Source organism: Papaver somniferum, chromosome 4 (assembly GCF_003573695.1).
Source record: "Papaver somniferum cultivar HN1 chromosome 4, ASM357369v1, whole genome shotgun sequence".
Classification (NCBI taxonomy): Eukaryota; Viridiplantae; Streptophyta; class Magnoliopsida; order Ranunculales; family Papaveraceae; genus Papaver; species Papaver somniferum.
In genome coordinates, this window is record NC_039361.1 from 47764606 (window position 1) to 47783146 (window position 18541).

Here is an 18541-nt window from a genome sequence, read left to right on the forward strand (position 1 = left end):
CAAAATAATGGTGAACTACATTAAACCCATACTTCCATAAAATGAGAAGTCTCCTCAAGTGTACAGGTAAGCTATAAAATTGTACACATAAGTTTATACCATCAGAGTTGATTTGTGAGTGAATCAACAACAGTTTTCTTGTACGAGTAACACCTAGAAACGGCTATATGAACACCAAGCCCCAAAGTACATAATCCTACTAATAACCAGTAATAATTATCAAGGTGAGCCCTATTAAGATTGTCCCGCAACCATTCATCTCCATTTTTTGAACTCGTAAATTTTACAACTGAGATGATAAGGCTGCTTAAAAAACTCCCGACACCCATAATACTCAGATAAACTGCAGCTCCTATACTTTTCATCTCATCAGGCATTTGATCATAAAAGAATTCTTGTAAGCCAACAATAGTAAATACGTCTGCGAATCCTGCTATCACATATTGAGGCAGTAACCAACAAACACTCATAGGAACTGTTATATTGGGTTGGTCGATTAGACCATATTGCATAGCAACTTGAACTCGTCTCGCCTCTACTAACGCCGCTACCCCCATTGAAAGTGCTGCAAAAAATATTCCGATCCCAATTCTTTGAAGCATTGTTATTCCAGATTGGGTTCCTGTCCAGTTTCTTGCTATTGGAACTAGAATTCTATCATAAATCACGACTGCCGGGATTATTGTCAAACCGGTTATTACTTGAAGAGAAGCTGAGGGTATGCGGAAGTCGTGAACAAGCGTTCTGTCCATTGAACTTCCTTGCTTAGTGAAAAATGTACCTCCTTGTGCCTGAACTATGGCGAAAGACAAGCAACTCAACCAAATGGGGACTAAACGAAGGAGCTTCACTTCTTCTACTTGGGTAACAGAGCAAAGCCTCCAATCATTTTTCATGTGGCTCGCCGTATCCATTTTGTCCTTGATTGCAGCTTTGTCCAAACACCTGAAGGATTTTCAGACAGAGAATCACCAACTAGCTAGATTCTCTCACGCGCATGCACTCATATTCAGGCCTCATCCTTCATGCAGTTAATCACTACACCAGTATGTATATACACCAAATAACAAGCTATGCCTTGCTAGGCCAACAATGCACATCCAGGCTCACAAGAAGCCATTGAGCATATTAGAAATAGTACAGCCCATGCACATGTCAGTTGCGCGCAGGCACCCACCACTTATTCCCCTCCCGGACATATGGAAGTCAAGGAGAAGAAGTCTGGAGAGGCCAGAGGGTATGCGGTGTTCCTCCCTCCACCATTGGAGGGGTGATCAGTGATCATTGATTGAAACACTAGAATGTAGGAATGCACTTACTTGAGTTGATTAGTGGGAGGGAGGATCCATCCCTTGGATGCTAAACCAGCATCATCTCGGTTTTCTTCCTCATACAATAGAACCCCATCCTTTGAGACACATAAATGGCGTTTATGGTAAGCTGCAACAAACACTTGCAGAATTCGAACTAATGGACTTCCTTTAGGAACATGACTACGATAGAATCCTGAACCTATCAAAAACATAACCAGTGCAACTGCCATTGCAAGTGCAGGAAGACCAAAACCAATCATCCAACCTACGTTTTCTTGAATGTAAAATACAACTAACATACCGACCATAGTTCCACTACATAATCCAAAGTACCACCAATTAAAAAACGAACTTTTTTCTTTCTTTTCCTCTGGAATACGTTCATCAAATTGTTCTGCACCAAATGTTTGCACACATGGTTTATGTCCACCCTCTCCTATTGCAACAAAATATAGCGAGACGAAGAACACCCAATATTGAAATTTTAGTGGAATCAAAGTGGATACGGAAAGCGTTAACATAACTAGTCCCTACATTCAGAAAAATCCCAAATCAGAATCTCAAGTAAATGTCTTAAAATGTGTATGTATAATCAACTGAAATGAAATATAACCCACCATGACATAGATGAAAGAAGAGATGATAATTGTTTTAAACCGGCCTAAGTAAGAATCAGCAATGATAGCTCCTAACAATGGAAGCAGAGTCGCTACACCTGACCAAACGTTGACGTTCTGGGCAGCCCTTGCCGTAGACTGACCCAGTACATCAGTGAGGTAAGTAATGAGGTTTCCTGATGTTCCGGCAAATGCAAATCTCTCTGCAACTTCAACACCTAACTCATGCCACACAATTATATGTACTTCAGGTGAGTTTTTAATGCCTGACTGAATTTGATCAATGATCGGAAAGATGGGGGTGGCTGAACTTACCGATGATATGAATAGCTGATTTCCATCCTCCCTTTCTGCCTTGAACTGGTTGTTCATACTGATCATTAGAGATCTTCAATCTTATGCTTGGATCATCCTGGTCATCAACATTACTATCCGTCAAGAGTGGGTATCTTGTAGAACTCACCATCTCTGTGTAGACTGGATGATGAAAATGTCCAATTAATCCAGAAATAAATGATCAAAAAATGAGAAAACTTGTTTTTGTCAAGTTCTTCTATTTCCAGCTACACGTGGTGGTTGCTTAAAATTTTATATTAATATAACGTTGGTCACGTTGTTACATGATGAAGCTAAATAGATTAGTTTGACTAAAACAGTCGTTTAAATGTCTATCCTGTCCTCTTTCTTGGAAAAAAGAAAAGAAAAAACAGAACAAGTAAAGTTCAACAGAAGACCGGCCGATCAACGGCCAAATATTGGCTAGTCACCCGATAAAAGACATCTATTCTAATGGCACAAGTGTCTTGCACAATATATCCTTTTACAGGATCGTGGAGTGCACTAAGAGGCATGAACTCCGACCATCCATTCCCAATATTCGGTCTGTGAAAGTCAAGAATCTTATGCTTGCACTACTGGTCCGTTTTCTGTCACACTTGCTTATGAAATTGATGTCTTTTGTCTCAGTTCCGTGTTAGCATGTAATAATTTTGCAATGATTATGTCGTATCGATCACCCAGTATTCGGATATATACTTTTTTGAGCACTTTCTGAAGTTGAGATCTGAACTTTTTTCTCTTGGCATCCCAGATGTATAGAGGTAAGCTAAACAACGGCTCATGTGTGGCCATTAGATGCCTGAAAGTTAAAGGAAGGCACATCACTCAGAACTTTATGCATCATGTTGAACTGATTTCGAAACTCAGACATCACCATTTGGTCAGTTCTCTTGGACATTGTTTTGAGTGTTACCTGGACGATTCAAGTGTCGGCAGAATATTTCTAGTCTTTGAATACGTGCCAAACGGGACACTCCGAAGTCATATATCAGGTAAAAAGATCTGTCCCAGCATACCTTTGCAGTTTTCTTATTTATCTCTCTTGCATTACTTAGTAATATGAAAACAGGTTTAAGTCTTCCCTTATTGGCTTCTAGTTTCTGAACTTACTTTTGAGAGCCATACAGGAACTCAAAGTGACTACTGACATGTAACTAAAAAATAGTGTCAAATGTAGCTAACTCACTATTAATTATTCAGATACAAGTGGGAATAACTGCCAATGATACTGTTCGTAGAAGCATAATTGATCCAGATGTTTGCGACGGTTGTTCCGATGAATCATTGAAGACAGTGATGGATATTTGCTACAGAACCCTATCATATGAACCAAGTGAAAGACCTTCTATTGAGGATGTTCTGTGGAATTTGCAGTTTGCAGATCAGGTTCAGAAGGAACATGTTTCCCCTTCACAACCTGGACCAAGGCAACTTTCCATCCCCTGAAGAGACATTACAGATTGTTTTCCCCAGTTGATTGCAGGTAGTAAATCTTGCTTGTACAAGCTAATTGCGATTTCATTTATTAATGAAACTCAGAGTTGAAGCACAAGCACGGTTATGTAACAACGAATGGAACATATAATAACATTAGTTCAACATTCAATGTAAAGCGTGCAATTTTCATGGGCCTTTGCTGATGCAGACATGCCATCATTTTCAGATTTTTGTGGTGCCCAACTTTACCATAAGAAGAAAACCATCCTTGAAAAAGAAGAAGGGTGTCATACAGATCTTCTTCTTCCTGCCACTAAATACATATACCTTTAAATTTTCGAAAATTCAGAGTAGAGATCTAATATTTCAGAACTCAGTCAATATTTCAGAACTCAGTTAGAGACAAGTCATACCGTGAAAACGGTGGCTAAAGTATACAACCCATTACACATGATTTATTTTTTTATTTTAATAGGAACGGAAAATATATTCATCTTAGAATGAAACTACATCCAGTTTCTCCGTAATCTCGCTCATAAGTACATTTCCAAGAACTTAAACAAGCAAGCAACAATTTACAGTCACTGAACACACCATCTCATTATTTGTCCATTTGACACTACCTAAGCTACCATGGATTGAGTTTACTACGTTAAGAAGTCTCCCCCCAGATGCACTTTTCCTACTCCCACATCCTTGGCCATTTGAATGCCTCCAATGCAGCATACGCCTCAGCTTGCTCCTCATCCTGGGCTACTGATGGAATGCATTTTACTCCACAGCAATTACCTGCATCAGAGAACATGATTAGTCCAGATCCCACAGAATTATATTATCTTTTAAGAAAGATGCATCATCATCGACTTTCAGGTGATCCGTCTCAGACCATAACCATGGCTGTACAACTCTGTTTTATACAGCTAGACCTGACCATCAGCTCTACCTGTATTGTTCACAGCATACCAATCTGACTAATCAGAGAGTCCCTATACATCTGAACCGTGTCAAAAATGACTGCACATCTTATCTTCCAGATGTGCCATAGAGTAAACCCTGCAATAGTCACGTATCTTTCCCGTTCCATCTTGTTAGGAAATCTAAGATTGTACCAACTAGCTATCCAATCAGAGAGAATTAAATCAATCAAACCAGAATCTAGGGCAAACAAAAATTTTCTAGCAATCTGACAGTCGAGAAGTATACGCTGAGCAGTTTCATTGGTTTGATTACAGAGAGGAAAAATATTTTCAACATCAGGTACATACCTAGCTATCCTGTCTCTTCCTGAAAATCAACTTGCAATTTGAGGCCCTTGGAAGCATTTGTAACTGCTCTTTAATTTGCGATTTTCTACTCAGATCTCTGGATAAAGCTGAAGAAGTAGATATGATCAACTTTTGAAGAACTCTTGCATTTTCAGAAAATAATTTTACCGCCCCAAGCTCTCTTTGATCTCCAGAAAATTGACGGAATTCAAGCACCCTGAGATGCGACAACAAACACTCAGGCACTCTAGTTAGTTTCCACCCGTTATCCTCGCCACATAAACGTGCATCAATGCCCTGAGTTAAACAGAAAGTGTGATTGATAAGCCACATAAGATAAACAACTGAAGGGACGAAAAGCAGAAAACTGATTTCCTTTCTCTCTTTTTACATTTCATCGCTATATAAACAACACATTTTGAGAGATCGGTGACTTACATGAGAAAAGACAGAGAGTTTCTAAATTAGGCGAGATTTGAAGCAATCTCATTAAAGCATTACCAACCAAATCAGGAGAATTCCAAACCACCTCCAAGCATGTTAACTTGTCAAACGAAGGCAACTCATAGAATACATCGTCATCCACATGAGATAGAGCCTAATTGCAAGGCGCAAATAAGGAAATTTCAGTTGTCATGTGTTTAATAAACCATAAGAGCATGTAAACAATGACACTTTATCGTCTTAAAATAAACCAAGTCCAACAGCGAAGCTAGTAAACTAGTAAGTAAGAAGCATACCCCAAGAAAGCAAGAGCCCGCTACCAGACGCTTCACATTGAAAAGATGTACTAGAAGGTTTGTTGCAATGTTTTCATCCTCGTCAATCCAATCATTAATATCAGAAAGTGAAATATTTGCATCAATTAGCGAAGGAAAACTATGCAGATCATAAACCTCTGCCAGGGTACCCTTGTGCTGAAAGACCTCTAAACTTGGTGCATCAATATCAATCTGATGATAAGAAGAAGGAGCATCGATGAACATACGCTTCAATGTATGAGATGAGATACTTATCTCTGTAATATCTTCAATAATGCAGTTGTTTATTTCTAGTTCCTCCAGAGTTAGGCAGTTAGAACATAGTTTCTCAATCAAAGAACCACCCATAAATCTGATATTTATAAGTCGAAGGACCTTGAGTTTTGGAAGGTGCACATTGGTAGGAATATTGAGAGAAATTGGCATTTGTATCTTCAACAAAGTCAATGTTTCACAAGTAAAAAGAAGTGAAGGAATCATACCGGAATCTCTTTCATCTTCAGATAATAAACTGAACTCTTCAACATTACGCCTTGCGACAGCACTTAGCCATGAATGAACCCTATCTTCATCACAATGTTTATCGCAAGACAGCGAGAATTTCCCTATATTTGACATATCACGAGACTCAAACAATCATGAAACGATCAGTCTCCTGCTTGGTTCCGGGACCTCTAGTAGTGTTAGTAGGAGAACGCCAATGACCAATTTCAAGATTGGGAACAGAAATCCATACAAACCTCCAACGTTTAGCTAAAACACAGGTACGTACGATGTTCTTGAATGGAAGGATGATAGGATGTGGTGAAGGAGGGGATCAGGTAATCGGCTGATCCTATCTTCTCCCCTAACCATGTTGCTGCTTCCCTCATGTTGCTTCTTCCTTTTCAATCCCATGACTTCAATTATCTGCCAAAAATAATTGAAGATAATGTTGTATTTCACAAACTAAATTGATAATAAGAAACTGGAAAATCAACGTTACGACAGACCTTTACAACATCAGTGAGGCAGTTTTACAAACAGTTAGGGGATTTCTCATAATAAATAAATAAAGAACTTGTACAGAGAAAATGGCTAACATCTTCTACCCATCTAAAAGATATAAATCAACAGAGAAAACTAATCAAACAAACCTAAATAATGCCACCAACCTTACAATTAAAACCTTAATTGAAATAGAAAATTACCTGATTCTAAAGTTTTCCACTTAGAACCCAGAAAGATGAACTCGCTACTCACAAAATACTAGGGGTATTTAAAGATTTCAGAGCAGGGAGAACGATTGATTCTAGATCCTGAGAATTTGGAACGGATATTTGATATGCTGATATTAAGAGATTGGTTACTTTGGACTTGGAAAGTGCGAAAATGAGGGAAACCGAGGTTTTTTGATTTTTTTTGAATTTTTCGGGCCGCGGGTTATAACCCTAAAGGTGTCATTATCCATCCACAAAAAACCCATCCAAACAAAAGTGACACAAAAACCCCAAATAACATTAACAGTCTAAACTACCCTTCCCCTAATTCAGCCCAAAAGAAACTAGAAAAAACACGCCGCTATTTTATTGCTTTTCCACTTGCGTAACGGACAAAAAGAAAATAAAACTTTTGCTGAGTCTTCTCTAACTCCATCAAAACCCAGAAATCCCATATCTGAAATTCAATCGAAACAAAAATCATCCTCTGATTCTCGATTTTACCTTCTTCTCTTCTTATATGGTTACATACTTCAACCATTGAAGCAAATTCTGACCTAACTCGCATCATTTTTTGTCACCTAATTTGTCTAAAACTACAAAAAATGGTGAAGAAACGAAATCAACAGGAGAAAAAGAAATATGAAAATCTAAAGAAAACTATGAAACCACCTCCCAAAGGTAAGAAATCGTATCAATTCTCCAATGGTTTATGTTTCACTTTTTTCTATTGAAAGTGAATCAAAAGTATTAGGTTTAGGTTTCATTTGATTTTTTTTTGGGTTTTCTGTTTGCTTTTATGTTTCGTTTTTTATGTTTAGGTTTCATTTGATTTCAATTGAAAACTAATTCACAGTTCAATTTTGGGTGTGTTTATTTCTTGTGTTTTCTGTTGGGCGTGTTTTTTTTTGATGAAACCAAATTTGGTTACATCATTTTCAGTTATTGGTGAATCCAGATTTCAGTTGTTGTTTATTTGATGAAATCATATTTCAGCTGTTGTTTATTTGATGTAACCATATTTGGTTTTGCCATTTTCAGTTATAGTTTACTTCTAAATGTCAAAAAAATATTAAAGATTTGTCACTTGTAACCATATGAATAGGTTTTAAAGATGAAATCAGATTTGGTTTTATCATTTTTCAGTTATAGTTTCATCATTTTGTTGGTGCTTATGTTTACATATGGCTTAACAACAGGGAAAAAAGAGAAACATATTCCTATAGGTGCTCTTTACATCATTTGTGTGTGCTAGCATCTGAAATAAAAACTTTGATATACAACAAAGAACTGCATATTAAGGCTATGGTTTCATGACCATTTTTAGTTAGTGGTTTCATTTGTTTTTCATCCTTATTGGTGTTTTCATTAGTACCGTCTTTGATGAAACCTGTTTCGGTTTCATCCTTTTTACCTTTAGTTCGCATATTGATGGGACCAACTATTTTGTTGGTGTTTTCATTTGGCATTGTCTTTTGATGAAACAAATTTTGATTTCATCATTTTCATTTAGTTAATGGTTTCTTTGATGAAACCAATTTTGGTTCTGTAAGTATTTTCATGTGCTTATGTATTATTTACGTCTTTCACAACAAGAAAAAAGAGATTTACAGAACCATATACATGGAGTGTAGGAGATGCAATTACATGAAGAGCCCGTTGAAGAGAAAAATGAAGTCTGCTGAAGAGGAAACATGAGAGTAAAGTTGGCACTCAAAAATCATGATGACAAAAACATATCAATAAATACATATAAATATCAACTAGTTGTAATTGCATTTTGCAATATCATATATTTCCTGTCAAAATGTTTATAATAGTTTCTGAAATATTTTAATTGCTTATGAATCGTTTCAATTGTTGAATTAATTTTTTTGTCGAATTGATTCAATTGTATGTTTGCTTTCAAACCAAACTTAAAAGAGATTTAAAACTCATATATGAGATATGAACCATCTTTTGATGAACTTTCAATTATGAGTCTGTGATAGTTTATCTGTAGAGGAAACATGTTGATGGTAAGAACAACTACCAGTAACTATATGTAAGAAAGCAATGTACAAATATAAGGTTCATACTGCAGATGAAACCAAAGAAACAAACAGTAAAAAATGATGAAACCAAAAAGGGTTCAACCGAAAAATGATGAAACTTATTTTGGTTCCAGCAAATTATAAAAGCCTGCTACTCTGATAAACTTAAGCCTGCAAATTATAAAAGCCTGAGTGCCAACCAAAAGGAAAACATCTTCCTTTTCAAGACCACTTATGATGATGTTCATAAGGTATCCAGAACGTAAATCAGCTTATGAGGTCATGCCATTTACTTCACACCACACATTTTTTTGAGCCCATCTTGTTCAAGAAATCTTTCATAACCATCATAGATTCGGCATCAGACAGCTTCCCTTTAATACCGAATTTTTTTTGGGTAATACTTGATGAGCAACTTCTGCAACCACGGCAAGGGAATCACGCCATCTCCCAGGCTTGAAGCATCCATCAGGACCATGAATCATGGGATCATTTGACCTCTGCCTTTTCAGTCCATCATAACAGAAATGTGTTTTGTCGGATATCCATCCCTTATTAATGTCCTGCAGCATCAACATATATCCAATATTAAATAATAGTATCTTTGCATGTCTGAAATATCTTTAGCAGGTAGATGCGAAACTTGGAAAATATTAAAAAAAAAGGGATGCCAAAAGCTAGAGGATGTGCAAGTTAACCTCATTCAATCGTGGAGTGATTTGCATGATATCTTTGGACCTCGGCAATCAATTCTGATGTTTGAACTGACAACATATGTAACATCAATACTCTCGGTCCCAAAAAAAAGGATGACAACATATGTAACATCAATTCTGGAGAAATTTATGTTGTACTCTTGTTTGATTGCCTTGGGCATTATCTAGCCAACGCGAATAAAAACAATACAACTTTTCCTGGTTTCTCAATGAACACCAAAGAATTACACGCTCTAAATTGTGATTCCATCACTTCAGTAATTCAAACTAAGTGGATGATTTGAGGAAATACCTTTGCCGAATCAGATCTTGTTCTACAAGAGTGTCTGAGATCGTTGAGCATAAACTGCCTCTTTACAAATATCATAAGCAAAGCATTTGAGTCCTCTTTACAATAAAAATTTCAGTAACAAAATTTAGTTTCGTCGATAAAACCTCAAAAACAAAAAAATTCTTATGAAACCAAAACTTGTTTCAATATAAAATTATTTATCATCAACAATGTTGGTTTCATCGATAAAATTTCAAAAAATAAAACAAACTAGATGAAAACCAAATTTGGTTTCACAAAAATTAGATGACACCGAAGTCGGTTTCATCGTAAATTTACTCTGAGTGTTTTAATTTGCCTTTTCCACCGATAATGTATGTGACGGACCGGAAAATTACGCCTTTGGCGCGTTGCCCCGCAGGCCGTAATCTCCCCGATGCGCCATGATGAAGCTATGATCCGGGCCTCAAATCTAGAAAAATGCACGTCCATTTGCCCTTGCAAGCATGCTCGTGGAGCATGATGCATATAACTTAGTTTCCACACGTTCCAACTTACCCTTGATCCGCGAAGGGTTTATTAAGAAAACAAAAACTTTCCTAAAACGGCAAAAACGGCCATTTGAGGCCCTAAACGATGGAATTTGGCTAAATTCTGGTGACCATGTGGATCTATAGATCACATGTCTTGATCTTTGGGCCGTTTCCCATCAAAATGGACTCCTCTTGAGCTAAATTACGACACTCGGGTTTTTAGCCTGTGTCGAACACCTTGATAGGAAGTATGAGCATCCAGTGAATGGAATGCAACTTGCCTCATCAAGTTTGGCCACAATCATCTCTTGCGTCGAGCTACCGAGCAAGATAATATGAGAGGCCAGAATGTCGCAATCATCTCCCAATTAGATGATATGAGCGACAAAGTGCTGGACCAGATCCACATGTCTTGATCTTTGGGCCGTTTCCCATCAAAATGGACTCCTCTTGAGCTAAATTACGACACTCGGGTTTTTAGCCTATATCGAACACCTTGATAGGAAGTATGAGCATCTAGTGAATGTAATGCAACTTGCCTCATCAAGTTTGTCCACAATCATCTCTTGCGTCGAGCTACCGAGCCAGATGATATGAGAGGCCAGAATGTCGCAATCATCTCCCAATTAGATGATATGAACGACAAAGTGCTGGACCGGCAATGCTGCAACTCATTGCGGCTGCCTACGTACCCTTACCTACTCTAAAGAGATCAAGCACAAACCGTAGTTCATCCACGAAAGGACAACAACTCGTTTGTAAGGCCGTGGCCTAGCAAAATGGTAATGACCTAGTCCGCATAGGCCATTCCGTCATGATGCACAATGATCGGGTCCGCGACATGGCATAATGATGCCTTCACATCATATGCCCCATTCGTAAGGCTGCACAACTATAAATGAGGCTTACACATCATTTATACTTTTCCGTCTAAGCTATGAAGCTTACTTGGTACATAGTCCGCATATGCACCTTCAACTTACCACCCCTCCCTAAGATCAATTGCAATTTGATAGATTATAAGCTGGGTTCTTCGGTTTTTCCAGGAATTCGTTTGGTTTACAATTTTGTGCAAAAACATACACACTCGATTATAGCTAATGGTGCTAATACTTCCTTGTTTTTTGATAATTGGTGTGGTGATTTTCTATTGTGCGTAGACTTGGCATCACTTCCAAAGGCCCTAATGATTTTAGGGCTAAAGTAAGTGATATTATTGTTGATGGAGCTTGGAGCATTCCTCAGAGAACTAGAGATTTGATGATTCGATGCAATATTGACGTTGATGATTTGCCAATTATTGCTGGTGGTGAAGATTATACAATTTGGGATTTAGATAGCAAAGGCGTTTTTCAGTCAAATCGGCTAAGGCCCTATTAAAGTGCCTGCGGAAGTTGTGCCTACTGCGGCTCTTTTTACCAAGAAGGTTATGCATCCTACCTTAAGTGTACAATACTGGAAGATTTGGTCCAAGCAATGTTGTGATAGTGAAGACAATATTATTAAGAAGACAGGTAGGAGCATGCTTACTATGTGCCGCTTGTGCAGGAAAAGTTGCGAAACTCTTAGCCACATCACTTGGCATTGCCGAGTTGCTAGGAGGATCTGGGCTTGTGCGGCTGGTATTTTCAAGCTGCAACCTAATTAATATCTGTTGGATTCGTATAAGGCTGCTAAGGGTTGTAGCAGAATGATTAAGGACTTATGGCTTGTTGCAAATCTGCAATTGTAACAGAAATATGGAAGTTACGCAATAAGTCTTAATTGAAGATATTGCAGTTCAATGGCTTGGTTTTAAAGGGAGAGTTTATCAGGTAATTCGTGATAACTCAATTAGAATGAAGGATCATATGTATAATAATTTATAGGATCTGCACATTTTGAATTATTTCAAGGTGCGGCATAAATCTTGCAAAACATCTACTCGAATTGAAGTTAGTTGGACTCCTCCCAATCAAGATGAAATCATGATCTATTGTGATGGTGCGTCTTTCGGAAATCTAGGCCAAGCAGGTTCTGGTGTTGTTTTCCGTGGTGCAAACTCGGAAGTGCTTGGTGTTCTTTGTGTTGGTCTTGGTTGGAAAACCAATTACTATGCTGAAGTTTGTGCAATTATTTATGGTGCGATGTTGTCCAAGAGATGGAATATGCGGAGTCTCTGCGTTCGTTCTAATTCGATGAGTTGTATTCAAGCTTTTCAAAAGGGTGAACTGCCGTGGCAGCTGGTGCAGAAGTGGAAACTTGCGAAGTCTTTTTACAACAATATTCGTTATATTCATAGCTATAGAGAAGTTAATTTTTCAGCTGATGTCTCAGCTAAGCAAGCATGTTTGCTGGCTGAGGATTTATTTGAGTTTTATGAGGGTAGGCCAGGCTTTATTCCGTCTGTGGAATGACCTGGAAGGATTTATTATCGCTTCAACTAGGTTTTCCTGTGAATGGACTCACGTCTAGTCATTAGGGGGCCCTAATCCCTGTACAGTTTTTCGCTTTTTTATTTTTATTTGACCGAGAAAAAAAATGACATTTCTACAAGTATGGAAAGGGGAGGAGATTGACATGCCTGCTTCACTATTCATCACAATGATTGCGTTACTTCGCAATGATTGTGTTCATTTGCAATGATTGCGCGTAGTGATTGTGCGCTACTCGTTATGCCATCCCTCTCTGGCCTGATGCACAATGATTATGGACTACTCGTTCTGCCAACCCTCTATGTCCTGATGCACAATGATTACGCACAATGATTGCGTGTAATGATTGCGGAACACTCCTTTGGACAACCCTCTCTGGTCTGATGCACAATGATTGTGCAACATTGTCTCTAAGCCAATAACCTTCATAATGCGCAATGATTACGGTGCAAGCTCAAGGCCACCTACTCAACTGGCCTAATGCATCATTTGCTTCGAGATTTGGCTCTTAGCAAAATGCCAAACACAATGCGCCATTTTGGCGCGGTATTAGCCTTAAGCCAATCCACCTCTTACCAACCAACGGAAGCTTTGGATGAAGGTTCATCCTATGCCATCGCACATCTTTTAGCATGCGCCATGCTAAAAACACAGGGTGTTACATTATTCACCCTTTTAAATAACTTCGTCCCCGAAATTCAAAACAAAAACTATTGCGAACAAGCTCTTCTGTCTGGATTCCTGAGCAAAAGTCTCATACCAGATGCTCAGAAATCACGAGTTTCTTCAGTTTGTCATGGAACATCAATTAGGACCTTCTGAGCAAACGTCCCATACCGCATACTCATGAATCCAAAAAGAGTCCACAACTTTACCAAGAATCTCAATTGGCCAGTGCCAAGAGGATATCTCGACCAGGTATCCTAGATGGCATCCCATACTACCACCTAGGAATCCCTAAGGTTCACAAGTTGAAAGGTGTCATCTAAATGAAAAGATCTCAGCACAGTACTGCGTGGAACAGTATCCAGTTGCCCACCGTCCCTGAAAGTCATCCAGGTTGCCACTCGTAAGTGGGATGCTAGCCGGGCCTGACAATGCACACCCTTGGCCAGTTGCCAACGTGTGGGGATTATCAGTCCCATTGTCTACCCACCGTCCCAGACGGTCTTCCGGATATCCACTCGTAAGTGGGGTGCCACTTAGGCCATGAAAACTCACAGTACTCATCCAATCTCAACTTGAATTGCAAAGTAACTGGCAGTTCCAGTCACAAATTCTTTCCGCGCAATAGTTAGCCTACTCTCCAACTTTATATTTTCCTTTGTAGGAAAATGCTCGTTGACAAGTCCATTCCGCACAGTCCCTAGAGTTATCTCGGAACTTGCTCTGATACCAACTGTGACGAACCGGATAATTACGCCTTTGGCGCGTTGCCCCGCAGGTCGTAATCTCCCCGATGCGCCATGATGAAGCTACGATCCGGGCCTCAAAGCTAGGCAAATTCACGTCCATTTTCCATTGCAAGCATGCTCGTGGCGCATGATGCAGGTAACTTAGCTTCCACACCGTTCCAACTTACCCTTGATCCGCGAAGGGTTTATTAAGAAAACAAAAACTTTCGTAAAACGGCCATTTGAGGCCCTAAACGATGGAATTTGGCTAAATTCTGGTGACCATGAAGATCTATAGATCACATGTCTTGATCTTTGGAACGTTTCCCATCAAAATGGACTCCTCTTGAGCTAAATTACGACACTCGGATTTTTATCCTATGTCAAACACCTTGATAGGAAGTATGAGCATCCAGTGAATGAAATGCAACTTGCCTCATCAAGTTTGGCCACAATCATCTCTTGCGTCGAGCTACCGAGCAAGATGATATGAGAGGCCAGAATGTCGCAATCATCTCCCAATTAGATGATATGAGCGACAAAGTGCTGGACCAGATCCACATGTCTTGATATTTGGGCCGTTTCCCATCAAAATGGACTCCTCTTGAGCTAAATTACGACACTCGGGTTTTTAGCCTATGTCGAACACCTTGATAGGAAGTATGAGCATCTAGTGAATGTAATGCAACTTGCCTCATCAAGTTTGGCCACAATCATCTCTTGCGTCGAGCTACCGAGCCAGATGATATGAGAGGCCAGAATGTCGCAATCATCTCCCAATTAGATGATATGAACGACAAAGTACTGGACCGGCAATGCTGCAACTCATTGCGGCTGCGTACGTACCCTTCCCTACTCTAAAAGGATCAAGCACTGACCGTAGTTCATCCACGAAGGTACAACAACTCGTTAGTAAGGCCGTGGACTAGCAAAATGGTAATGACCTAGTCCGCATAGGCCATTCCGTCATGATGCACAATGATTATGCATCACCGGGTCCGCGACATGGCATAGTGATGCATTCGCATCATATGCCACATTCGTAAGGCTACGCAGCTATAAATAAGGATTACACATCATTTATACTCTTCCGACTAAGCTATGAAGCTTACTTAGTACATAATCTGCATATGCACCTTCAACTCACCACCCCTCCCTAAGATCAATGGAAATTTGATATTTTATAAGCTGGGTTCTTAGGTTTTTCCAGGAATTCGCTTGGTTTACAATTTTGTGCAAAAACATACACGCTCGATTATAGGTAATGGTGCTAATACTTCCTTGTTTTTTGATAATTGGTGTGGTGATTTTTCTATTGCGCATAGACTTGGCATCACTTCCAAAGGCCCTAATGATTTTAGGGCTAAAGTAAGTGATATTATTGTTGATGGATCTTGGATCATTCCTCAGAGAACTAGAGATTTGATGATTCGATGCAATATTGACGTTGATGATTTGCCAATTATTGCTGGTGGTGAAGATTATACAGTTTGGGATTTAGATAACAAAGGCGTTTTTCAGTCAAATCGGCTAAGGCCGCTGTTAAAGTGCCTGCGGAAGTTGTGCCTACTGCGGCTCTTTTTACCAGGCAGGTTGTGCATCCTACCTTAAGTGTACAATGCTGGAATATTTGGGCCAAGCAATGTTGTGCTAGTGAAGAAAATATTATTAAGAAGACAGGTAGGAGCATGCCTACTATGTGCCGCTTGTGCAGGAAAAGTTGCGAAACTCTTAGCCACATCACTTGGCATTGCCGATTTTCTAGGAGGATCTGGGCTTGGGCGGCTGGTATTTTCAAGCTGCAACCTAATGAAGATCTGTTGGATTCGTATAAGGATGCTAAGGGTTGTAGAAGAATGATTAAGGACTTATGGCTTGTTGCAAATCTTGCAATTGTCAGGGAACTATGGAAGTTACGCAATAAGTCTTAATTGAAGATATTGCAGTTCAATGGCTTGGTTTTAAAGGGAGAGTTTATCAGGTAATTCGTGATAACTCAATTAGAATGAAGGGTCATATGTATAATAATTTAGAGGATCTGTGCATTTTGAATTATTTCAAGGTGCGACATAGATCGTGCAAAACATCTACTCCAATTGAAGTTAGTTGAACTCCTCCTAATCAAGATGAAATCATGATCTGTTGTGATGGTGCGTCTATCGGAAATCTAGGCCAAGCAGGTTCTGGTGTTGTTTTCCGTGGTGCAAACTCGGAAGTGCTTGGTGTTCTTTGTGTTGGTCTTGGTTGGCAAACCAATTACTATGCTGAAGTTTGTGCAATTATTTATGATGCGATGTTGGCCAAGAGATGGAATATGCGGAGTGTCTGCGTTCGTTCTGATTCGATGAGTTGTATTCAAGCTTTTCAAAAGGGTGAACTGTCGTGGCAGCTGGTGCAGAAGTGGAAACTTGCGAAGTCTTTTTACAACAATATTCGTTATATTCATAGCTATAGATAAGTTAATTTTTCAGCTGATGTCTCAGCCAAGCAAGCATGTTTGCTGGCTGAGGATTTATTTGAGTTTTATGAGGGTAGGCCAGGCTTTATTCCGTCTGTGGAATCGCCTGGAAGGGTTTATTACCGCTTCAACGAGGTTTTCCTGTGAATGGCCTCACGGCTAGTCATTAGGGGGGCCTAATCCCTGTACAGTTTTTCGATTTTTTATTTTTATTTGACCGAGAAAAAAAAATGACATTGCTACAAGTATGGAAAGGGGAGGATATTGACATGGATGCTTCACTATTCATCGCAATGATTGCGTTACTTCGCAATGATTGTGTGAATTCGCAGTGATTGTGCGCAATGATTGCGCGTAATGATTGTGCGCTACTCGTTATGCCAGCCCTCTCTGGCCTGATGCACAATGATTGTGGACTACTCGTTTTGCCAGCTCTTTATGTCCTGATGCACAATGATTGTGCGCAATGATTTCGCACAATGATTGCGTGTAATGATTGCACAACACTTCTTTGGCCAGCCCTCTCTGTCCTGATGCACAATGATTGTGCAACATTGGCTTTAAGACAATAACCTTCATAATGCGCAATGATTACGTTGCAAGCTCAAGGCCACCTACCCAACTGGCCTAATGCATTATTTGATACGAGATTTGGCTCTCAGCCAAATGCCAAACACAATGCGCCATATTGGCGCGGTATTGGCCTTAAGCCAATTCACCTCTTACCAACCAACAGAAGCATTGGAAGGTTCATCCCATGCCATGACGCATCTTTTAGCATGCGCCATGCTAAAAACATGGGGTGTTACAATGTATCACCAAGTACGAATACTGTATATCAAGTTCTGTATGCAATGACACAACTTCAATGAACCTGCAATACCCTAACTATCATTTTCGAACTTTATTCAATCTTATATCCTAATTCATGTCGAACCAACTTCTAATACTTCCACCGGGCCATGAATATCATCTTCAAAATCTTCTATGAATTTATATGAGACCTTAATTCATTAATTTTCTCAAATCATACTCGTATCTGTAACCAAATCTCTAAATTATTGACACCCTCTTTTTCATCACATTAGATTGTGAAAACCCATCCAATTATTCAGTTTCATAGTTAAATTTACAGAAATCAACCATGAATTAAAAAACAAAACCCTAAGTACTGTGAAACCTTAAACAAACAAATAGAATTTGCAAACCTATAAAATCAGTTACAATTAAAACAAAATTAAACTACAGATACGAATTACAATGAAGAATTAAAGAGGTTTTAATGCACTAACCCCTTTTGAAGAACCACGATCTTGATTTAACCCTCTTTCTCAACTATTACAGAGAAGAAAACCAAAATTTGAAGACGAAATTAATGCTGGTGGTAAAGTAGGTGTTGCTGCTGGTTTTCATGGAGATATATTGTTACTGCTGGCGGTGGTCGTGGGGAGAAGGAGACAGAAACGGAAGAAAGAAGAAAAAAGAAAGGAGAGAAGACGAAGAAGAAAAAGAAGAAATGTTCGTAAAAGGGTATGTTTGTATTTTTTTTAAGTTTAGAAAACTAAATTTATTCATTATAATTTGAGCTGGGGTTTTTGAGCCACTTTTTAGTCAAACGGTTTTTATTTATTAAAAATAATATGGCTGGATTTTTTGCACCACAAGTTTGGTCACCTTGGTGTTTTATGACTAGTTTTTCCCAGAAAATAAAAACGTAAACGGTTTTTAAGATGTTTCTACAAAATAGCCCGACGACATTGCAGCTGCTCCGAAATTTTTGAGCTTTTTTTG

General features: G+C 39.0%; 3 protein-coding genes across 4 annotated transcripts; 1 reads left to right on the top strand and 2 right to left on the bottom strand.

Annotated features, from left to right (window-relative positions):
* Positions 1–101: 101 nt before the first annotated feature.
* Positions 102–2497, bottom strand: LOC113272469 (protein NRT1/ PTR FAMILY 5.4-like). The gene is made up of 4 exons (XM_026522296.1): positions 2246–2497; positions 1931–2148; positions 1320–1843; positions 102–945 (listed from the first exon to the last, which is right to left on the bottom strand). Exons 1-4 carry the CDS (start codon positions 2394–2396, stop codon positions 102–104), a joined length of 1737 nt encoding a protein of 578 aa, XP_026378081.1. The 5' UTR covers positions 2397–2497.
* A 2645-nt stretch (positions 2498–5142) lies between these two features.
* On the bottom strand, positions 5143–7068 carry LOC113273841 (F-box protein At4g22280-like). Of its 2 annotated transcripts, XM_026523437.1 has the most exons (4): positions 6923–7068; positions 5712–6641; positions 5410–5569; positions 5143–5268 (listed from the first exon to the last, which is right to left on the bottom strand). In XM_026523437.1, exons 2-4 carry the CDS (start codon positions 6348–6350, stop codon positions 5261–5263), a joined length of 807 nt encoding a protein of 268 aa, XP_026379222.1. In that variant the 5' UTR covers positions 6351–6641; positions 6923–7068; the 3' UTR covers positions 5143–5260. The 2 variants fall into 2 exon arrangements, with proteins under 2 accessions (XP_026379222.1, XP_026379221.1); XM_026523436.1 differs by lacking the exon at positions 5143–5268 and having other exon boundaries at positions 5341–5569.
* A 5383-nt stretch (positions 7069–12451) lies between these two features.
* LOC113272470 lies at positions 12452–12880 on the top strand. Its single transcript, XM_026522297.1, has one exon. The coding sequence runs from the start codon at positions 12452–12454 to the stop codon at positions 12878–12880; it is 429 nt and encodes a 142-aa protein (XP_026378082.1).
* Positions 12881–18541: the final 5661 nt, after the last annotated feature.